The sequence below is a fragment of the Equus asinus genome, chromosome 8 (genome assembly GCF_041296235.1).
Source record: "Equus asinus isolate D_3611 breed Donkey chromosome 8, EquAss-T2T_v2, whole genome shotgun sequence".
Lineage (NCBI taxonomy): Eukaryota > Metazoa > Chordata > Mammalia > Perissodactyla > Equidae > Equus > Equus asinus.
This window is the reverse complement of record NC_091797.1, coordinates 94,109,807-94,134,233: the sequence shown is the minus strand read 5'-3', so window position 1 is coordinate 94,134,233 and position 24,427 is coordinate 94,109,807. Positions and strand designations below refer to the sequence as shown.

General features: G+C 44.2%; 1 protein-coding gene across 1 annotated transcript in view; it reads right to left on the bottom strand.

Moving 5' to 3' along the window:
- SLC5A1 (solute carrier family 5 member 1) overlaps positions 1 to 24,427 on the bottom strand; it is a 61,632-nt gene that overhangs the window by 29,271 nt on the left and 7,934 nt on the right. Inside the window, exons 3-5 of the mRNA XM_014834194.3 lie at positions 7,752 to 7,856; positions 7,091 to 7,150; positions 5,809 to 5,913 (exon numbers count right to left, since the gene is read on the bottom strand). Of these exons, the coding sequence (XP_014689680.1) occupies positions 5,809 to 5,913; positions 7,091 to 7,150; positions 7,752 to 7,856 (270 nt within the window). The remainder of the gene's footprint in view (positions 1 to 5,808; positions 5,914 to 7,090; positions 7,151 to 7,751; positions 7,857 to 24,427) is intronic.

Here is a 24,427-nt window from a genome sequence, read left to right as displayed (position 1 = left end):
GTGAGCGTGGCTGTGTTCCAATAAAACTTCAGTTACAAGAACAGACAGGAAGTTGGATTTAGCCCAACAGCTTTGTTACCATCACTTTGAAAGTCTGGCTGAACAATGTCCATGGGACTCACGGGGAACAATAAAATTATAGAGCCAATTGGAATACCTCTTAGAGTAACTGAGTCTCTAGCCGCGAGCCTTGGGCAGGTTGCTTTGTCTCAACTCTGATGCCTTGAGATCCTGCGATTTTACATGTGTGTGTTTGCTGCCCATTCTGGTCTTAACTGTATCTAAGCACCCAGTAAATCCTGCCTGGCAATGAGGTTTGAGATAGAAAACCCCATTGCTCAAATTTCACTTCCCATTTGTGAAAATGAATGGCCCAAGTCATGAGCATTCAAACCTTAAGCAAAAGCCAAAGTTCTTATTTTCACCCACAGATCCCAAATGGACAGCGGAGTTGCTGTAAAAGTTTATTGCAGTCATGATCTGTGATAACAGCCCCAGGAAACGCAAACAGGGACATTTAGTCATCACATGCAATTCATAAAATCTGAGGCTTTATCTCAAGTGATTGTGCACATTTGAATAAGATGTGTGATGCTAAGAAATTTTACAGAGCAGAATACTTCTCAGAATGAGATAAAGCAGGGTGCTCAGGTGGCGCCAATAAAATTCCAAGGCATGCATGGAGAAATAATCAAGTCTGGATCTAAGAGCCCCAAAGGACATGGCCACAAGATGGCAGCCATAGTCAAGACTCCACATTACCGCTGCCCAATGGCCTGGGTCACATCTGGGCACTGCACCTGAAAGGCATTTTGCTTTCTCTCTTCCATCAATTACACACCCATTGGATCCCGACATCCTCCCCCAAGCCTTCCTAGCAGGTCCCTGATTGTTCCCTGTCTGGACATGGATCTCACAAGGCTGCTCTTCTCCTTTTTTCATCCATCACAAACTCTCCCTGTCTCTCCTCACATACAACAAAACTGATTAATCTTTGTGTGCAATATAAAGATCTAACTACCTTACTTCGTTAACTAACAATTCTTTTCTTTTGTCCCCAAACCCTGAACTCAAGTGTGTCTCAATGTGAGCTCCTGGCAGGTACAGTTGACATCAGTGTAATTCGTTTAAAGATTTCATGCTCTATGACCCATGGTGAACCTGAAGTTGGCCAAATTTATAAAGACAAAGGCTTACCTGTCTGACCCTTCCCTGCCCTTCCCCTCTGCCTAAATGTTCCTCCTCCGTATCCTTCATACACCCAGTGTGCACAGACATTCTCTCCTCAGTCTTCTCAAATCCTATTCTCAGAAACTCACATATATTGGAAGGTCATTTAACTGGCTTTCTTAATTTTTCCCAAGGTCTTGAATTTTAACCTACTCTGTACTAGAGGAATGAGAGACTTAGAAGGCAGGGGGAATACAATGTCAAAAGGTTTGGATTCAGCAACAGGGACCTTGCTTCCCATCCTTGTTCTGCTACTGTTTCACCCCACAAAGTCCCCTCCCCAATCTGGACCTCAGCTTCCCCATCTGTAAAATGAGAGCATAAGACATAGGACTAGATGATCTATGCCATTCTATCATCCTATGCTTTCACCCCATCCAAGCACAGAGCAGATATGAAGAGAACACAGAGTTTGGGACTAGAAAGACCTGGGTTCTAATCCTGGCTTTGCCATTACACTAGCCATGTGATCTGGGAAAAATTACCTAACTTCTCCGAGACTCAGTTTTGTTTTCCATGAAGTGGAAAATAAAATTTTAAAAATCCCTACTCCTGCAGTATTCTTAGGAGAACTGGAGACAGAATAAGTAAAGCCCCTATTGGAGACTAAGTGAAGAGACTGGCACTAAATGAAGGGCAGCTATCATCCTTCTTATGCATTATTCAGGGAATCACTGGAGGTGAGCAGCTGGAAAAGGCCTCCAGCAAGGAGCCCCAGAAATCACACAGAGAGGGAGCAGTCCACACCAAGTACTATTCAAAAGCAAAATTCAGAAAAAGCTGACTGCTAGGGAATGGGCTCCATCAGGACCTGAGCTCATCTACCTGGGGGCTCCCAAGTCCAGGGAGGTTTAATCAGTAACCTGAACAATAGGTGAGGTGATCAGGAAGGAAGGGAATACAGTTAGGCACTTAGTTTATTTATATGACTACCCCTACATCAGCTCCAAGGGCAAAGAGTGCCCTTTCCATGGCAACTGCAGTCAACAGACTTTCACTGGCTTGAACTGTGGACTCGGAGAAGGCTTGCTTCCGAGAAATGGAATCCCAGTGCTCTCCTCTACATGCTCATTAGACAGGTGTCACCTCACAAGCTGAACCGAGGAGGAGCGGTTCCCTCACCAACCTTAGGAAGCCTGATTTCTCCATCCCTTCCAGCACTTCCTAGTGCAGATTCTGCACGCTGGTCTCTAATGAAATAGGACTGAAAAGCCCAGGGTTTTCACTTGTAACTTAGAACTAATCCTAAAGGAAGAGAGGAGCAAGTGAAGGAGGAGGCCTCATCACATGGGCAGGGAAATTACAAAGGCACCAATCAAGGGAAGCAGCAGTTTGAGTCAGGAAGCTGGGCAGGAAGAGAGCAGTAATCCTGAGTGTCATTCTCAACTCCAAGACAAAGCCCCATGGGCCCATTTGGCTACAGCTTGTTTTCATTGAATTGCATAAAAAAAGGTATGTGCAAGACCATTCAATGGGGAAATGATAGTCCCTTCAACAAACGGTGCTGGGAAAACTGGAGATTCACATGCAGAAGTTGGACCCCTACCTCACATCATATATAAAAATTAAGCCAATATGGCTTGAAGACCTAAATGTAAGAACTAAGACTATAAACCTCTTAGGAGCAAACATAAGAGTCAATCTTCATGACCTTAGATTTGGCAATGGATTCTTAGGAATGGCATCAAAAGCATGAGCAAGAAAAGTAAAAATAGATAAATTGAACTTCATCAAGATTTAAAACTTTTGTGCATCAAAGGAAAACAACCAAGAAAGCAAAAAGACAACCTACAGAATGGGAGAAAATATATGCAAATTATTTATATCTGATAAGGGTTTACTATCCAGAATGCATAAAGAACTCTTTCAACTCAAGAACAAAAAACAAACAACCCAATTTAAAAAAATGTATGTGAGGTTGGCCCAGTGGCATAGTGGTTAAGTTTTTGCACTCCACTTCAACAGCCCGGGGTTCGTGGCTTTGGATCCCAGGCACAGACCTACACACCGCTCATCAAGCCATGCTGTGGCAGCATCCCACACACAAAATAGAGGAAGACTGGCACAGATGTTAGCTTAGCAACAATCTTCCTCACCAAAAAAAAAAAAATTATGTGCATGTAGGCCAGAACTGGAAGGTAATAATATAAAAGGAAAAAATAATTGTGATAAGCTGAAGATAGCTATATAGATATACAGATGTATTCCTTTAAAGAAAGTACAATCAAATGCAATGTGTAGGCATCATTTGGATTCTGATTCAAACAAATCAGCTGTAAGAAGACACTTTTTAGATAATCAGGAAAATTTGGATATGGATCAGATATTAAACTACCTAAATTAAGAAATTACCATAAATTTCATTGTATGATAATTGCATGGTGGTTAAGTTTTTAAAAAGTCAAACATGAATTCTGAAGAATTTACAGTGAAATGACATGATGTCTGGGATTTGATTTAAAATACTGCTGGGGGAAAAAAAGTGGAAGGGGATAGATGAACCAAGAATGGAAAAATGTTGATAATTATTAAAGCCCAGTGATGAGTATTAGGTCCATGAGTGTTCATTATACTATTCTATTTCTGCTTGTGCATGTTTGAAATTTTCCAAAATAAAAAAAATTGCAAATGTTATTTAATATTGTTGTTGTGTCAACTTCAAGTAATCAGGAAAACAGAAGCACTAGCAGCTATTTTTTCAACACCCTACCTAGCGAGAGCAGAAGGTTCAGTTCAGAGCCAACCCAACTCAGATTTCAGCCAGGGCAGATCTTTTGCAAGATGCTGAGATTGGTCCAATCTCACCTTTGGTGCTGGCTGGGGAAAGACAAGAAAAAGGAGAAAAACTGACCATAACCAACGAGATAGTGCCTCTGATAGAGCAATGAGCACTTTGTAACTGCCAACTAAGGGGAAAAGCTGGAGCCACTCCCTATGTGATCTCAGAAAACGCCACTTCTCTCTTTGCCCTTGGATTTGGCAATGGAGTCTTAGAAATGACCCCAAAAGCATAAGCAACAAGAAAAAAACCACATAATTTAGACTTCATCAAGATTTAAAACTTTTGTGCATCAAAGGACACTACCAAGAAAGCGAAAAGACAACCGACAGACTGGGAGAAAATATCTGCAAATCACATATCTGATAAAGGTCTAGTATCCAGAATATACAGCCTTCTTCTCCAGGTAGGTTAGGGAGCTGAGGCGTCCAGGGAGCTTCTCACAGGGAGGGTCGAGGGCTCTCACGTTCATCATCATATTTTACATTCCACTTACACTTCATGTTGTCAAATAAATCCATTTGATCCTCACCACCAGCCAGTGAGGTAGGCAAGGCAGAAATTGTTATTGTCATCTTACCCATGAAGAAGCTAAGCTCCAGAGAGGTAAAGCAATAAGCCATTTGGGCCAGGTCACCTGCTGGTAAGCAGTGGAGCAGACCAGGAGCCCAGGCTCCTCCGTAACCCCATACTTCCTCCAATTATTCTTCTAGGTAGTTTTCTGAACACGGTCCTATTTTCTCTCTGTTATCTTTATCATTCACATTTTCCTTCTCTTTTTTTTCTCACTGTTGCTTTGACATTTATCAGACTGACAATTACTTTGGGGATTAAAAAAAGATGTCAGGCAAAACCTATAAGCAAACTTTTCTCTTCCCACCATCTTTTGGGCTGTAGAGGAATATCTAGAACTTCAGTGGTTTCCTGGGTATTTGGCTTTGTTTTGTTGTACCATCAAAAGATGTTGACTTGCACACTTTCAAGTGAGGGAAAGTGAAGTGGAGAAGGAATACAAGACTTGCTCCAGTGGGTCAGCCCAGAACTCTGCACAGCTCTCAAGTCGACCCCAACAGCCAGCCAATCTCTGAGAAACCTCAGCTCTGAAAACTGGGGCCTGTAGACCTCTGCAAATGGCAGGGAGACAGGCTAAATGGTGGGGAGAGCAGCCCCAGTGGTTGGATTCAGAGAGAGTAGAAATCTCCCAGAGGGTTAGCAACCAAGGGACAGGGAGCTCATTCTAAGCAAATATAAGAAGTCTCAGACAGAGAAAAGGACAGTAAACTGGAGCTAGATGTCTGGGGTCTTCTCCTGATTCAGCACCTTGAGCAAGTACTTTCCATCTCCAGGGTTTTCATTTCCCTGTCCATGAAAGAAAAAGGAGAGTCTTTGAGGTCCCTTCAAGAGTTGTCACTGACTTCCCATGTTTAAGTGCATCAGAAATATCAGCTGGAGCCAGGTTCTGACCCTGACAGGGCATAAAGTCCCACAGCTACCTCTAAGGTTGGGGCCAGCCCTCAGACACCCCTAACAGCCTTTTAATCTTCTATTAAGAACAGCTTTCACTGAGCCTTCTTGAACCTGTTTATGTTTTTAACCTTCCCTGCAGTGGAGGATAAGGAGTTCTATGTATTGGCTCCTTGACATGTGAAATAGAACTTCACCCTAAGAAGAAACAGGCCTAAGAGACAAAGTTAATGGAAAGTTATAGACTGCCCCTTGGTGGACCAGCACATGCTGAGGAGTGAGAGTGGGCAGGTTCTGAGACAGCCAGTGCACAGTTCCCAGGGCAGTGGACTCACCGAGATCTTGGTGAAAATGTAGAGCAACAGGGACAGAAGAGAGAGGTAGACCTGGATCCGCTGGCCTCCAAATCGCTTCTTCAGGTACTCTGGCATCGTCACCACCTGCATGGGATGCAAGGGAGGTCACCACCAGCCAGAGTGACCAGAAGGCCCAGAGCAAGCAGAGTAGTGGCATTCACTTGGTGTCAGAAGTGTGATCAAGGCTTAACTCTCATTGGTCAGAGAAGTCTGAGATGTGGACAGACGGCCTCCATCCTCCAGCCATTTGCTCATCTTAATCCCACATGGCCTGACACTGCAGAGGTAGCTGGGTACTATCCCAGGACATAGAAGGTGCCCAATAAACACTTTTTTTTAATGAACACATGACTGCACATAACTAAGAAGGTAGATCTTTGCCTTGGAGGAGGAGGGGATAGATAGATAGATATTCCCATACAAAGCACCTACTGTGAACGAGACATCACAACAACGTTGGCATCTTTTCAGTGCACCTAACAAGGTGGCCAGGCAGGGCATGTGTTTCACCCTGCTCTGCACACATGCCTTGAGAAGGATTGTGGCTACAGACCTGCTGAGCTGTTCCCCCAGTTCCTTTCTGTAAATTCCAAACAACGCTGTCTCATCCCCTCTACCCTGAGCCTGTGTCTCCTGGGATCAGACACGTGTCACCAATAGTCCACGAGCCTCCAGAAGACACAGAGCCTGCCCTGTGTTCCTTCGGTAGTGCTGTCAGCTCCTAATGTACAGACTTACACGTAGTAGGTTCTCATTATATCTCACTGAACAGATGATACTAAAACTGCCGTATGTAAAATGTCAGAGAGACTCAGTCAAGAGACTGAGCAAGCATTTGATAGTTGAGTACCAGCTGCAGGCTCAGCAAACAAGAGCTGCTGATACATGTAAATGGAGGGGAAATATGGGGTTTTTTCTCATGAAGCTTCCCTTCCAGAGGCAGAGGCAGACAATTATATACCATGAGCAGATGCATGGAAGTGCCTTGCAAGTACACACCCAGCATGAAGGGAGGTGGTGCTTCAGAGGGCACTGAACAGAATGAGACTGCTTGGGAAGGCTTCCTAGAGGGACAAGTCGTGGCTGAGTGAATCTGTTTAATGCCCCCGAGAGCAGTCAGGAACTTCAGAACCTGGGAAAGAAACCCAAGCCACAGGCTTTCTCTGCCATTTATCCCATAAAGTCTCTTCCGCCTTCCAGGAGGACCAAGCTCACATGTATATTTGTCAGCAGGAAATAGAATCACAGAGCAGATACTTACCCCAGCCTTAATGTAAATGGGGACAAACACCCAGCCCAGCACAACTACCAAAATCAGGGCCTGAAACCAAAAAAGAGGTGGAGTCAAACCAGGAAGAATCTTAGCCCATCCTGCAGGGTCCTCAGCTGCTGCAGGACAGTCACCCAGCATTTTTTCTTTGGGCTCTGAGGACAACTCCCTCGGTGGCCATGAGAGACTGGAGGAGGCCTTTGCTGGCCCACAGGAATGGCAGCTGGGTAACGGTGGAGGGAACCCAAGGGGACTGCACCACTGACATCACAGCTCATTTTGCCTCTTCCCTGGCTTACAAGGAGTAAAATACCATTTAGAGAACTTTTAAAAAGGTAAAAATAATAATAATACTGGAAATCTGGTAGTGGGCATCCAAACCTCCAATGTGGCTGAAAGGGTACAGGAGGGCTTGACTTTTTAAGAGAAGAAAGAAACACCATTGCTGTCATGTCAGTGGTCTTCTCATGCTACTTTGGTGTAAAGGGAGCAGGACCCTGGGGCTCCTGAAGCTGTGCCCCTCCTCCATGTGCATCCCAGGGTGGCCCTGAGAGGTTGCCTAACATCTAGAGTATCTCTGAGCATAGATTGAACTGGTCAACTGCTGAAGCTCCTCCCAACTCCAGGATACAACGTCTCTGATGTTACTCACGTTCCATTCAAAGCCCCCCATGGCGATGCCTGAAGCTGCTCCTGACCCCGCCAGCCCCACAAAGTGGCCACTTCCAATGTTACTGGCAAAGAGAGAGGCTCCAATCTGGAAACACAAAGAGAAAGTCAGGTGAAGACTGTGCTTTACCAGGACATTCAGAGTGGGCCAAAGACAGAAGAGACAGTCAGCCGAGAGAAAGATAAGAAAGAACAGAGGCAGGCCAGGAACTTGACTGTGCTGGAGTCTGTCAGGAGCACCGGTTCCGAAAGCTGATGTGGGGACCTGGGTACTAGTGAAGATGAAAAGGGGACATCTGAGGAAGGGGCAGTGGGACCCATCCCCAAATCAGGTCATATGTGGGTCCTTTGTGAGCCCAGTGCACAACGGTGAAGAGGACATGGGAAGCCCCACGGCCCACCAGGCCTCTTCTGGAAGTCTCCTAAGAGGCTGTGGGCTCAGGAACAGGGCCTGTGCCATTCTCCTCTGTGTCCTCCAGCACTCCTGGCTTTGGACCTTAACCAATGCAGGCTCTCAGTATATGTGGACAGTTTCGTTGAAAGAAATCATTTAAAAGGAAGTCTCTGGGCCTCAGTCCTCTCACTTGTCAAAGAAGGCAGGGGGTAGAGCCGATGACTTCCAAGTGACTCCTAGCTGTTAAATTCTGTGATTCCATGTGCTCACAAGTAACAAGAGATGCTATTAATAATAATAACAATGTCTCTAAATTGATATAGTATTTTTATTTTTCACAAAGGTCCCAGAGACCCCACAGACCCATGCACAAAACACTACATTTTTCAAGGCTATACACATGTCTAAAAACAAACGTTAGAAGACAGGTTGGAGTACATATATTAAATATCTAAGAGTGGAAGGCTGGAAGGGGGAAGGAGAGTGGGATCATGAATGGGAGATGAAGGACAAAATATCGGGTGAAACAAGACAGGGATCTTGCAGTGACCAATCACAATACTGTGCCATCAACTCAATTGCATCTGAGGACCAAGAGAAAGTTCTTGAGTCCTTCTATACCTATGAAGAGAAGGCATAGCAGCATCTGATACCAAAGTAATATAATTATTCCCATTCTTGCTGAGCCATGACGGGAGGCTGGTAGTTGTCTAATATCCCTAAGACAGTCCAAATATGGAACAAAACATGTATTTCCCAAAAGAAAGATTACTCCAAGAAACTGTCCTAACCCCAATATAAGGCAGTGGGTGTTTAGTTCCAAATGCTAAGTCAGAGGAGAGGGAGAGATCCCTGAAGCCCAGGCCAGAAGCAGGTCTCCAGAATGAAGAGACAGTGGTATAAGTGTCTTCATTCATTCACTCAACAAATATTAACTTAGCATCTACTCAATGTGTCAAGCACTATTCTAGACAGTGGGGATTCCACTATGAATAGCACAGACAGACTCTTTACTCTCCAGCAGCTTATATTCTAACAGAGGAAACATAAATAAATAAACCAAAAAAAAATCAGAGAGTGATAAGTACTGTGAAGAGATTAGAGTAGGTGTGATGAGTGACTACTTTAGATTGGAGAGTCGGGCAAGGTCCCTCTCTGGGAGGGACCTCTAAGCTGAGATCAGAATGATAAAAGAAGTCAACTATGCCGACATCAGAGGGAAAGCATTCTGGCAAAGCAAAGACCCCCGGGGGGAAGGTCATCATGGTTGAGAAGCAGAAAGAAGGCCAGAGTGGTGGGTGAGGAGATGAGATGGAAAGTTGGGAAAGAATGCATCATGTAGGTCCTAGGAAGTGGATTTGATTCTAAGTGGGATAGGAAGCCACTGGAGAGTTTTAGGTAGTGGAGGGACAGGATCTAATTTCCTTTTAAAGATGGCTTTCAAGTGTGTGGAGAGTGTAGTGTGGGGGGCAAGGGAGAAAACAGAGAAACGTGTGGGAGGCTACTGCTCCATCTAGGTAAGAAAGGACAGAGGCTTGGTCTCAGGTGGTAGCAGTTAAGACAAGGACAAGCGTAAAGATTGGGGGTATGTTTTAGAAACAAAGTTGACAGGGCTTGTTGATGGATCAGATCTGGGAAATGAGGGAAAGAGTAATCAAGGGGAACTCCCAGATTCAGGACTTCAGTAACTGGGAGGATGCCATTCATTAAGAAGGGGAAACTGCAAACTTTGATTGTTGCCACTTAAGAGTTTCAATCTTTTGGTATCTGTACTCTAAACTGCCTTGTACAACATAAGGATGTTTGTCTTTGTTAAAAGAATTTGTTGTTAGTGCTGTTGAGTGGATTCTGACTCCCAGCAGCCCTGTGTACAGCAGAGCAGAACCCTGTCCAGTCTTTTTGCACCATCCTCTCATCTTCTGGCGCAATATCAGACAATGCTCCGCTGCAATTCATAAGGTTTTCACGGCCAATTTTTTCAGAAGTGGGTAGCCAGGTCCTTCTTCCTAGTCTGCCTTAGTCTAGAAGCTCCAGTGAAACCTGTCCACCTTGGGTGACCCTGCTGGTATTTGAAATACTAGTGGCATAGCTTTCACAGCCACCACAGTATGACAACCAACAGATGGGTGGTGTGGTTCCCTGACTGAGAAATAAACTCGTCCTGCAGCAATGAGAGCACCAAATCCTAACTGACAGACCACCAGTTAAAAGAATAAGACCCAGAAAACTTTGCATAAAGATGTAAATTACCATGTCTCTGACTATAAGTGGAATTCTCATGGTGTGAAAAGTTCTATTGCTCCAGACTACATCTCGTCCTCATTATAGCATAAACATTAAAATGCTTTGCAAGTTCCAAAAAAAGAAGGGTAAACTGGGAGACAAGCAGGCTGCTTAGAGATATCTATCTCTTTCTCCTCAAAGCTTGGTGGGGATAACAATCCACTTTTAATCAAATTTCTTTTCTGCATGTAGCCTGCCTCTCCTGAGCCGTTATCTTTTCATTTATCATGTCTCACTTGATAAATTATTAAGCCTAATGTTCTACTATTATGGACATAATTACCAGTAATGATTAACCACATTAGATTAACCCTGAAGTTCAAGAGGTCCTCTCCAACATCCCCCCAAATGGGGACATTGGACTTTAAGCAGTTGCAGGCTTTCCTGAGATACCCCCTCACCATCTGATGGAATGAGAGCCAGGAGACCTTTGGGGATTCTAGAATGTCCTTGGCACAGGTTCAATTCCCTTCTGCAGGAGCACTACTGTTCTCCCAGTTGCTCACCTTGGCCACATCTTAGACTCCCTCCCTTAACCCTATGGCCTGCACTCAGTCATTTACCAAAACTGTGACTCCGCCTTCACAATGTCATGGGCATCTAGCACTTTTTATATCGCTCTTGTGCAGACTATCATACCTCTTAACAAGACCATGGCAGCAGGCTTCTAGATGATCTCCAGTCACCCACCACTCACATGGCCTGTTACCTCTCCAAAGCACAACTCTGATTAAGTTACTTCCCTATTCAAAGACCTTCTCGGACCCCCAAAATGGGCCTGCCAACAGTCTTCCTGGCATCTCCAAGTTTAAAGACTTAGTCCTAGGAATTCAGCAAGATTTCAAGTTAAAGTCCCCTCCAGTGAGAAGACAGCATGAGCTTAAAACTTAGACTTTGAATGCTTTCTTGACCGCTCACTATCTGGGTGACCATAACATCTGCAAGCTTCAATCTCCTCTCATGACAGGAGTCAAATGAGATTATGAATCAGTAATGACTGACACTCAGCTGGCCCTCAACCAGTGTCCTTCCTCTCCTCCAAGAGGACAATCACTTCACCCTCAAAAACAATTCACAAGAACTACCGTGGACGCTATTTTGATCTGAATTGTGTTCCCCGAAAATTCTTATGTCGAAGCCCTAGCCCCCACTGTGATTGTATTTAGAGAGAGGGTCTTTAGGAAGGCAATTAAGGTTAAATTAGGTCACAAGGTTGAGGCCCTAATCTGATAGGACTGGTCCTTATGAGAAGAGAAAGAGACTCCACAGATCTCCCTCTCCCTCCACACGCGCACAGAGTAGAGCTCATGTGAGGACACAGAGAGAAGGCAGCCATCTACAAGCCAGGAAGAGAGAGCTCACAGAAACCAACCCTGACAGCACATTAAACTTGACTTTCTAGCTTCCAGAACTGTGGGAAAATTGATTTCTGTTGTTCAAGCCAGCTAGTCTATACTATTTTGTTATGGCAGCCCAAGCAGGCTAATATAGACACCATTGCTTTATATGACCTACACCGCCCTTCCTCTCCCTGGAGCTCATTAACGATGCTTTCATCGCTCTGATTTCCCAAACACTCTCTCTGTCCACTCCTCACTCCTCACCCACGTTCATACCCATTTGGGAATCATGGCATCTAGGGAGTGACCCAGTGACATGAATCATCATGGCCTTCTCTGTAATTTCCTTCCACATTCCTTCTGAGGTTGGGATTTAGACTTCATCCAAAATTTCCCCTAGCTTGACCTTGCTTCTGACTAACCTCTTTCTAAACCTTCCTCATCCCCTGATGGGGCTCAAGAAGCATGACAACTATTTGGATAGTTTTGCTGTCACTGTGCAAGATGAGCTTTGCACAGCTTGGTCTGACCAAACCCAACAGATTTGATAACATGGTAACTGGGGAAATAACATAATGTCATGTCACAAAGGCAAAAAGATTATGTTTTCCTTTGACTTTAGGGAATTCACAATCACGTTTTCCTGCCTAAACTTCCTATCCTAGAAAGTTAGCAGGAAGGGAAACATATGGAGAAATTATAGAATCATAAAATCCTCCAGAGCTGGAGGGACCCATAGATGTCACAGCTTGAGTCCCCTCTGCAACACGCTCCAAGTGATGGTCAGCTTCTGGATGCATCCCTCTAGTGGCAGAGAATTCCCCACCTTACGAGGCAGCTGAATCCATAAAGGAACAACTCTAACGGTGACAAAGTCCTTCTTTACCTTGAGCTGAAATCTCCCCATTGGTCCTACTTCTGCCGTCTGAAGTGATATAGAACAAGTCAAATCTCTCTCCTACAAGCTAGCCCTTCCAACATCTGAGGACAGGGACTGCGAACCCAGGCTAAGCTTCCTTTTCTCATGTGTCTGCTCCTCACGGGCCATGGACTTGAATCTCACCATCCTTGCTGCTCTCTGCCGCCCTCAGCCCGCTCTGTGTCCTCAAGTGGGCCTCAGAGTGAAGCAGGGCTTTCCAGAGTGAAGCAGGCAGGCAGTCCTTCTTGATTTCTCATCTGGTTTTAACATCAAGTGGCTTCAAATTCTTTTTTTTTTTTTTTTTTTTTTGGTGAGGAAGATTAGCCCTGAGCTAACATCTGTGCCAATCCTCCCCTACTGTATACGTGGGATGCCTCCATAGCATGGCTGATGAGTGGAGTAGGTCCACACCCAGGATCCGAACCCACGAACCCCAGGCCACCAAAGCAGAGCGTGCAGAACTTTAACCATAGCGACAGGGCCAGCCCCCCAAATTGTCTTTTAAACCTGCCACTCATCTATGGGTCCTTGGCAGTGGTGAGAACTAAGCCAGTCCCTCTAATTCCTGTCACCACAAGAGAATGAGCCTCTAAATTATTTGGACTATTAAATAAGGACAGATTTCCTCTCATTGCAATTTGGATTTCTGATAATACCAATTTGGTTTGCCTTAACAATACAGTGGCTCTATCACTTAAAATTTTTTTACTTCAATTCTTCCAGGGTTTGGCACAAATTTGATGTTTTCCCACAAGCCTTCTCTAAAGGGAAAACTACTAAAACCACAAATGAAAACATCTGGCTGAATTCATTTCTTCCTACCACCTATTAAAGTCAGAAGTCAGAAGCTAGCAAGGATGGGATCTAACTCTCGAATGAAAGGCGGACATTAGTCTATTTAATAATCACTCCTTCAGCGCTTAACTTGGCCTTAGAAATGGGCTCCGTGATCCAATGCTACTCACAGAGTGTTCAGTGAGCCAGGAGCATCAGCTTCACCTGGGAGCTTGTGAGAAACGCAAATCCTCTGTCCCACCCCAGCTCCTCCCCAGACCTTCTGAATTAGAGTAACAAGCTCTCCAGGTGATTCTTATGCACAATAAAGTTTTACAGGCCTGCCCTAGACTATATTGAAAGTCACTATTTCCTCCTTAAACTTATTTTGACCTCAGGAATAGAAGCGTAGTGACTAACTACAAAATTGGGATGCTAAGATGTGGAGGACAAAAAGTTTAGGTGAAAGAGGTTCTCTCTCCGAAGTCCCCTACTTCACCTCCTGAGTTTTAAAGGTCCATTACCATGGCACTCCTGCTACCGAGTAGGAGACACTGTCACTTCAACCACATGCCAACATGCAGCACATGGACTGCAAGAAGTTTTGACCAATCTCACCGATGAATCCCTGGAACTGCTGGGCTCAGTCGAATAAAGACTTCCAGAATATCCTCACGCCATAGCAAACTGATTGAGACGTTTCAAATGGAAATCCACAGAAGCCAAAGGCATTGTGGGAAATCCTTCCACAGACACTTTATCTCCAGAGATGGGGTTATAAGAGTTCCCAGAAGGTGACCTCAACCAGCAGAGGCAATAAATCTTGATGACAAGAGGATTCCTCTGCCATAGCCTGAAACTAGGAAGAGGAATTACATGCCCTCAAGGGTCTCCACAATCCAGCCCCCTCCTCCTTCTCCACACCCAGCAGTATCTCGAAGCCCTTTCAGGTCCCCTGTGCTCCGGCTAAACCACACTGACTCAGTCTTCTAGATATGCTCTGGCTTTTCTGCCTCCTGCTTTTATTTATGCCATTTCTACCTGCTTGGGACTCCCTCTCCATCAAGCTCTGCCTACAAAATCACTGCCCCAGTCTTCAAAAGGAAGCCAGTCCCATCTCTCCACTGACATCATCCAGAACTGACCTCCTCCTCCTGTGATCTCCCACCTGTGTCATCTGTTTCACTCTCCTGGTGCATGTCATGCCCCATGCTGTTAACTGTTTCTGCACAAGTGCGCAGATAGATATCTTCTAGCCCTCAAAGAGCATTTCTGCTTCCACTTAGCACAGGACTTTCTTTGCACACGGGAAGCACGCAATAAAAGTTTGCTGAGTGGGTGAGTGAGTGAGTGATACCAAATCCTTAGACTCTCCTCTTGGAGAAACAACAGGAACCATGGTTACTGAATGCCTCAGCGTTGCATTTGTTCCTCCCGGCTGCATGGAGTCAGCACTCTTCACGGAGACACACCAAGGACCACTATTTCCTGAGCAAGAGGCAATAAAGCCGGCTAGCCAGGCCAAGAAGGGGCCCATAAGAACAGTGGAGCACCCTAGAGACTATGAACTGCTCTGAGATGTCAATATGGTGACCTGTACATTCAGTGTTAGTAAGAACAAGACCTCAAGGGGGATCAGACTTTGTGGGTTAGTCCATCACACAGGCAAAACTTTTTAAGTGATAATACTTGGTGATGGCAAGTAAATAGTCTCTCCCATATATTTCTGATAGAAAAGTAATTCTGGAAAGCAGTTTCTTGGTACATATCAAAATCTCCTCTCCTTCCACCATACTATCCTACTTTTAGGACTCTCTTAAGCAAAGTATCAGAAAAGAAGACAAAGTTTTATATACAAGGATTTCACTAGAATGTTCATTGCCATATTACTTACAACATAGGAAAGTTGGAAATAACATAAATGTCCAATAATAGGAAAATGACTGAATAAATTAAGGCACATACTTAAGATTGAATATTATACAGCCATTAAAATTATACCTTTGAAGAGCTTGTTATGACATGAGGAGGTGACCATGATAAAATGCCAAATAAAAAAATAGCATACAAGCTTATTTATCATATGATCCCCCAAAATTTTATATATAAGTATACATATTGGATATATATCTCTCCAAATTTAACAGTGGTTATCTTTGGAAGAGAAAACAGTGAGTGTGTTTTTGTATTTTTTATACTTTTCCAATTTTTCCAAATGAGTTTGTGTAATTTATAAGCAGAATACAATTCTTTAAAACCTTTAACAATAAAGAGCAACAATTCCAGAGCTGTCTCAGATTCACTCGCAGAGCCTGAGATCTGAGAATAAAGCATGCAGGGAAGTTAAGTGTTTATTGTGAGGAGATGTAGAAAAAGACATGAAAGTGTCATTGAATGCTAACTAAAAATTATGTTTTGTGTAACAGAAATTAGAAACAGACCTCTTAACCCAGTCATCTGATGTTAGAACTGGAATTACCTGGAAAATGATTACAGTCAACCACGTCATTTTCAAATGAAAACAAAATTATAGTTCAGAGGAAGAAAGTGATTCAAGTGTACACATTAATTTTATCTTTACTGCCACACCCTTAGGAAAGTAAGATAGCATGTGGACACTCAGGACACTGATCCAGGAGTCAAGAATTGCCTAAGGCAACAGACAATTGCTGTGTGTGTCTTTCTAGCTTCACCATCAGATGCAGATAATGTATTTGGAAAAGGCACTCTGTATCAATAATTGTATCTGAAAGCATGATTAAATGGTGTCTACCTCACTCTCTTCTCCTCCTTCTAAGCAAACTGGGAGACTTTCGACCTGGTTCTAATCTTTGCTTTGCCAGAGCAAATTACGTGAACTTGAGCCCGTCAATTTACTGCCTTGAGACTCAATTTCCTCCGCTATAAACCAAAGAGTCCTTCTTCACCTACCTCACAAGGGGTAAATGAGGTGACAAATGTGAGAAACCTCTAAGAAAGTTTTGCCCCACAAAGGCACACTATCCTGAAGAAATATCAATGACGCTTTTACACAGCCCATGTTTTTACGGAGTGCCCTGAATTTCCTGAAAGAGACAGAGTGGTTGTTTTCTCTTGGAGGGAGCAAGATCTTCACAGCTCAAAGAGAAAATGTATTTCAGAAAGCCACTTTCTTTGTTAATGGACCATAATTCCCAGAATGTCCAGAGCTCTAGAGGTGGCTTTCTGCTCCCAGCTTCTGTCTTCCTTTAAGGAATGACACCAAGATACCCCAGGGTCTCCTCTCCATTCTTTCTCTGTGCTAGATGCCTCCCTTGAGATATCCTCACACGGTGGTTCTCAAACTTTAGCAGGCATCAGAATCTGGAGTTAAAATACAGGATGCCCAGCTAAATCTGAATTTCAAATAAACAAATACATTTTTAGTAAAAGTATGTCCCAATATCACATGAGACGTATTCATTCTAAAGAAGTGTTCACTGTCTGAAATTCAGATTTAACTGGCCATCCTGTAGTTTCATTTGCTAAATTGGTCCACCCTGATTAGAATCACCTGCAGGGCTTGTTAAACCACAGATTGCTGAGCCCCATCCCTTCAAGTTTCTGATGCAGTAGGTCTGGACTGGGGCTGGAAATTTTGCGCGTCTAACAAGATCCCCTGTCTTGGTGATCCTACTGGTGTGGGCAGCACACTTTGAGAGCCCCATCCTGGAAGAATAAGGGAAGGAGAGAGAATGATTGATTTTTACAGTGCCTCCTTTAAGCCAAGTGTGGGGCCAGGCATTTCATTCACTTTATCTTATTTTGTGTTCACAACAGTCTGTGAGGTAGGTATCATTCTCATCTTTATTTTATGGATGAGAAGACTGAGGACCAGAGCAGTGATGTGATCTGCCCAAGGTCCCAGAGCCAAACATGACTGACATCCACAGGACAGAAGGGGAAGCCACAGCACCACACTTCCCTGAAGGGGCACAGTGGGGTCAGAGCCCCCTACCCATCTCACTGTAAATTCATGAACAGCATGTGCACCTCTGCATCACACTCGTATTTTAGATTCCTCCCTCATCCTCTGGGGACTCAGTCTCTAATCTGAATAGGGATCTTGATTCCCTTCATAAAGTAGCTTTCCATTGGGGAAGCTTGGAAAGGTTTAATCTTTGACCCTTGCCATCTCTCAGGGATCATAGTTCCTGGCTGGGGACAGAAGAGAAGGTAGGGCTCATATATTCAGAATATTTTATTTCTGAGACTCTGTTAATATTTAGACACAGGCCTTGCTCCAGAGTCATCATAATCTCTGTTTACGTCAGCTCACGTCCTCCATGGACAATGGGTGCCTTTCATTCATTATCTTCATGAACATCTCTTTTTGCCCCAAGAACCAAAAGGGCAGGAAATCAGGAAATAACTGCCAAAGCTGGCATTTCCCCACAGGTTGTTGGCACAAAGGGCAGATGAGGTCTTCTGTCAGCATTTATAGGTCAAGAAGACTGGAGACCGACCCTCCCAGCAATTCAGATGGGCTCATCCTTGGGATCCTCAACAACTCAGGGCCCTTACCCAAAGGGCCTGATCGATATGTACAATCTCTCCCCCATGCTGGTCCCCTTTTAGTACCCCTCAAGTACCCCAAGCTTCTCCTTACCTCAGGCCTTTGACCATTCTGTTCCTTCTGCTTGGATTGTTCTTCCCCCAATCTTCACATGGATGCCTCCCTCTGGTCCTTTAGGTCTCAATCTAAATGCTCAATCCTCAGAAAGGCTTTCCCTGATTCTCTTAGGTAGATTAAGAAAGACCCCTCTCCATCCCTCCCACCCTTGACTCAAATACATTTCCTGCTTAACACTTACCAATATTTGTAATTTTAGATATATTTTGTAAGAATGTGTGTGTCACACACACACACACACACAAATATATGCCAGCACCTAACACAGAATATGGCACATAGTAGGTCATCAACATGTAGATGTAGAATGAAAGAAGAGAAATGCATAAATAGATAAATTATCAAATTCACAGTTTAAGGAGGAGGATCTGGAGATGAGATACAATAATAATGATGATGATGATGATGATAAGAAGAATAGCCAACTTGGGTGGTACTAACTATATACTGTTCTAAGAGATTCACACGTATTAAGTAAATTAATCCTCAAAACAACTCTGTGAGACAGGTGCTATGATCTCTATTTTTCAACTGAGGAAACTGAGGCACAGAGAGATTAAGTAACTCACCCAAGGCCACAAAACTAGGAATGAGTGAAGCTGAGGTTCAAACCATGGCAGCCTGGCTCCAGAGTCCATGCTCTTAACCCCAACTCTAAAACACCTCCCTAATACAAAATTAACCCAAAAAGACACATATGGCTGCAGCTGACTTAAAATGTGTCGTGCCAATGGTAGACAGGAAAGGCCCAGAAACATTTCTAACATGAATAATCCAAGGACTTCATCTTAACCAGTCATTTCAGCACTCTTCTGACTTCAACCAACTAGAAATATTGAGCATAATTTACTTTCTCCTTTCTCTGCCTGCAGAAGTGCTAATATGTTAGAAAATACTAGGAAGAAAGCCAGAGGGAAAGGAGCAGGCAGGAACTTAGGTACAAGCTAGATGACAGGAACTTGGCTACATACCAATCAACTGATGCCTAGGAACACACAGAATACATGGATGGGGTGGTGAGTGACTACACATTAATCAGAGAAACTCCTCAGAGGAGACTAAGCCATGAAGAATGGGAGGGAAATGGCCCCACCAAAAAGAAATAGAGAAAAGAATGAGGGGGAGAGGGAGAAAGGAGGAGAGCAGAGAGGAGGAAGAGGAGAAGGAGGAAGGAGAGAAGAAAGAGGAGGAAGAAGGAAGAGGAAAGGGAGGAGACGAGGAGAGGGAACGGGTCGTTTAAGAGCAAGGCAGCAACTGGAATACTAAGCAAAAAAAACTCTCACCAGAAAGGAGATACACATCTAAGGGAACTGCCAAGTTTTGCAAAATCTTGACTCAAACTGAGAAAAACCAAATGTTTGAGATAGTGAAGAAGCATGGCAACCCCAGACTTCACCAAGGAGTCTAATGTGGGCTGTAATTGGGCACTCTGATTGAGCCCAGGCTTGCTTTCCCGGTTTTACTACCATGAGTCTGAAAAAGAAACCTAAAGAAAAAAAATTTTCTCTGTACCTAGAAATAAGAAAAATGGAGCACTGCTGGAGGCAGGCTTTTACTCAGACCCAGCACCCTCCTAACCTCCTGAACTCTTACCACTACCTACACTGTGAGGACACTGCAGAATAACAGATTGACGTCCCAGGTGACATCAACAAGGCAGTGTAGCATGAGGGTCTAGGGACATGTCCCTCTTCTCCCTCCCATTTCTTTAATTCAGCACGTATTTGTCAAGTGCCTACTAGATGCAAGGCCCTGTACTAGATGTTAGAAGAGATTTTTTAAAAAAGATTAAGAAAAACACAGACTCAGCCCTCATCACTGGACACTGGGATAAAGGAGAGCACAGATAGATACATGCAGGTGGAAAGCAATCAGAGCAGGAAGAGAGGGCCAATGGACCTGACGGTCACTTTCACCCAGGCTGTGCATCTTCCGTCTGACTTCTTTCTAAGCCTTGCTCCCTTGGGGAGCTCTCTGCCTCTCCTGTGTCCATTCACCCAGTTCACGTTCTTCCTCTCTCATTCATGAGTTCCCACTGAGGTCTCAGGCCTGCCAGGCTCTTCCAGGACTCCCGTGGGCCACTCTGGTAGCATCCTAAGTGGCTGAACTTTGATCTGATCATTGGGTTTTAGAGACTTAAAGATAAAATCAGAAGATTTTACTCAAGATAGCTTGAGAAGTATGAGAAGCTGCCCTCTTTCCTCGGGGAAAATTTCTATCAGGGTCTCTGGTCAGCCCTAAAAAAGAATTTCTTGGTTTTCAGATAAACCTTTAGACCATACCCATTGGTCTCATAAATTTCCATCTCAAAGGATAAGGAGAAAGAGATCTGAATAACCGGAAGAACAGAGAGAGTCCTAGCTCTGTCATTATCTTGTGTGAACTTGGGCAACCCATGGGGTTAATCATCATTCTTGCTGGATCACTGAAGATTCAATCAGATAAGTGATGTGATAGTCCTGCAAAAGATTCCAGTTGAAAAAAGGAGAAGAAGACCTAAACCTGAGAGTTTACTGTGTGACAGGCACTGTTCTGAGATTGTATGTATCCTCACAACAACCTTGAGTAAGTACTGTTATCCCCATTATAGAGATAACAAATGTAAAGCAAAGAGATGTTTAGTAACTCAAATAGGGTTACACAGCTAGTAAGGGGCAGAGGCCGGATTCGAACCCAAGCAGCCCAACTCTAGAGACCAGGCCTGAACAAGGGGTCAACAAACTAGGGCCTCCAGGCCAAATCTGGCCCTCTGCCTGTTTCTGTAAAAAAAGTTTTATTGAAACACAGCCACACCCATCCATTTATGTATTGTCCACAGCTGATTTCATGCGACTACAACAGAGTTGAGTAGTTGTAACAAAGATCAGATAGCCTGTGAAGCCAAAAATACTTATTATCTGGCCCTTTACAGAGAAAGTTTGTCAACCCTTGCCCTAAACCACTATGATATACTCCTCTCTGATGATTCTCTAATATTAGAGAAAGGAAAGGAACTGTGGCTATTGAGAGAACACAGTGGTTCCATTTTCAAGACCCTCATTGGCGATGGACTGGCTAGCACGCCCACACTCATTTCGTCCTATTTCTTCCTTCCTCTGTGGTGTGGAATCTTAGAATTTTAGTTCTGGAAGAGCCTTTCAGATCCTCCATCTGACTGTCTCCCATTACAGAGGAGACTCTCTGAGGCTCCTAGAGGTTAATGATGTGCCCAATGTCACAAAACTGGGACAAGCCAAGTCCTTAGGTTCCTTGTGGGGTTCCCAGTTCCCACTCCTTTTGGAATGCTAACTTCTGCATTGCAGGGGTTTGTGGAAGGGTTGGCTCAGCTCCATTGCACCCCGCTGCTCCCACAGAGCTAGCTCTGGCAGGTGTGACCAAACTCTACTCCAAAACAAGAGTCCTCCACTGGACGGTGTACCTGGGACCCTGCCTCCCTAAGTAATTTCTGCTACCACTAGCCAGGGAGTGGGGGATTTCCCCCTCAAACCTCACATTCCTGCTTTCTCATCTCCCATATCCCCAAATAATCATTACAACACAGCTCATAGGCAGCTGCTTGTTAAAGATGCCAAAGCACGGTGCCATACAAAAGGGAATTCTGGGCCACCAAGCAACCCACAGTTATGAAAGGTATAGCTTCATGGTTTCACGTTACTCAGTTGGCTTGGCTTGCCTCCTCCATGACTCAGGCTTCTGGAGGCCTCTCTCCTGCCTACCTATGTAAGCTGACTCCTCTTGTAACCCAGCCCTGGAGTCCTGGCTCCTCCTCTCCAATTGTCGCTCACGTCTCTCCCCAGCCCAAGGCACAAACTATTTCCCTCTCTTGGCCTCATTAACCTTTTAGGAATGGAGTCTTTTTCCAGAGCTCCTGGATCTTCACCTGTTACAGGTAACAACTGCTCCTGTCAAAGTCCCCAAAGTCTCCAGGAATGCCCCCAACTGGCCTCTCCTCTGTCCAATCTCCTTTTAGACCTTACAAGCTCTGATTTCCTCCTGCTTTTCTCATTGGTGACTACTCAACCCTCCAGGCCTCAGGTGGATCAACCCAAGGTCAACACAAGTCCTCCCCTCCTAAAATCCATTACCACTCGCTTCCCAAAGCCTCTCTGGTGGCTCACTCCTCCTACAGCACAAAGAAAAGGGACTAAAGGAAGATGGAGGGAGTAAAGGGGCCCACTGGAGGGTTTCTGCTGCAGTCAACAGGCTGAGAGAAACGTCAGCTCTGAAGAGCCTGTGACCCTGTGATGTTCTACTGGGGCCAGCACATTTGAGAACTGATATTCCAGTTATGAACTTCCTGGTGGACAGGCCTGAAATGACTTTGTATTTTAATACAAAGGGAAATTTAGAAATGTTTGATACAGTTTAAACTATTTTCCAATTTTGGAAAGTACTGAGATTTGCATTTTCTTGCATGCCATGTTTTCCTTCAACTCTTTCTTTCAAGGGTGAATTGCAGTAGTGTTTTAAAACCATTTTAAATTTTAGAATGGAAATCATCATGCTTATTTTTCTTTTAAGTTAGCAGTTTTTTAAACTTTGTAAGTCAGCAGAATCTTGTTCTCAAACAAAATCTCGGCAGACTGTCCTTATATAAAATAAATAAAGGTTGAGTTGCTGAGAAGGAGGACGAGGGCAGCCCCAGAGCATTTCTGCAGCATCTAAGGGTCATAGTGAACACATTTTCAAAAACCGCTATTTTATAACCATACTTTACTGAGTCTAAAATACCAACTACATAGCACGATGAATGAAAAAACATTGCCATTTAAACTATAGCATGCCCCTGTTTGACTATAACACACAAGCCAATTTCAGAGATGTTAAAAAGGGGTCAATGTGTAGCTGGAATTGATGATTTACAGTAGTATAAATAAATATACATATAAATCATGTTCATTTATTCACACAGTCAATCTGAAAGTTAAATTTAAGTGAAGCGGCCGCAACAGCGTCACGGAAAGGCTAGCTTCCATTTACTGGGCACGACTAGGTGCTGTGCCCCAGACAGACGCCAACAGGAGGTTCCTTGGTACTCCTGACCTTCCCTCCATTCCTTAACGTTCCCATTTACTGAGCACTTGCCAAGCACAGTGCTGAGTGCTGTACACGCATTTTCTCATTTAATGCCGACAAGAACCCTCAAGAGTAGGGATTATTCTCCCTTTTTATAGACGTAGAAATTGGAGCTCAGGGACATTCAGTAACTTGTCAGAGTCACACAACTAGTAAATGGGGCAGGTCAGGTATGCTGACTTCAAAGCCCACGCTCATTCTGCCATAGAATCTTCTTGAATTAGAGCATTCTCAGAGTTGAGAGAAACCTAGAGATTGTTGTTTCCCCATTCAACAATCCCTCTTTCCAGCATCCCTAACAGATGGTGATGTTTTCAATAAATCTGACCAGAGGGATAAGAGTCTACCCAAACCAGTGATTATCAAACCTGCCTGATCCTCAAAAGCATCTGGGAAGCTTTTTAAAAATGCAGATTCCTAGGTCCCTCTTCCAAGGTTTTTTCATTTAGTAGGGCTAGAGTGAGGCCCAGGAATCTATATTTTCAGAAAGCACACCCAGGTGATTCTCACGCATAGGCAGGTTTAGAAACCATGAATGTAATCTCATGAAGCCTTGGATGGAAACTACTGGAGGAAGAAAAGTCAAATTTCAGCCTCATCAAGGAAGCAGTGACTTCTGCATAAAAGAGTGATGCCATGTTTCTCTGCTGCTTATAATAATCCAACACTGAGACATGAGTAAGAAAAACACCACTCACAGGAAACCCCACATGAACCACTGAATCCTACCTGCTTTGGGTGGAGCTAATTCCTCTCATCAACCAACTCTCAGCCCAGTCTCAGACCTGGGCGCCATCAGGAAGACAGGCATTATCGCTGATTAAGATGTGATGTGTTCCCAGGCCTAGCCCAAAATGCATGTCTCCTAAGGGTGGTTCTGCCCTATGCCTCCCCCTCTTGCAGGTTTCTCCACCCCACCCCCCGAGATTAGAAGCTGAGGTCTTACCCCTAGTAAATCAGCCTTAGAAATTTTACATGAAGAGATATGAATTTCTTGTCATAGTGATGTGGAGAGGGAGAGACAAGGCGGCTGGGTGCAAACTGAGGCCAGACGAGCACTTGGCAGGTTTACTGTAGGGGGCACTGGAGCATTAAATGGGGTGGAGGGCGGGTTGTTTTCAAAACAACTAAAGTAAACTTCAAGGTCCTATTCAGTTCTCCAGTTCAGCAAATCTCAAATCCACTGAGATTTCATGACAGCCTTGGCTCTGAAATCTGTACA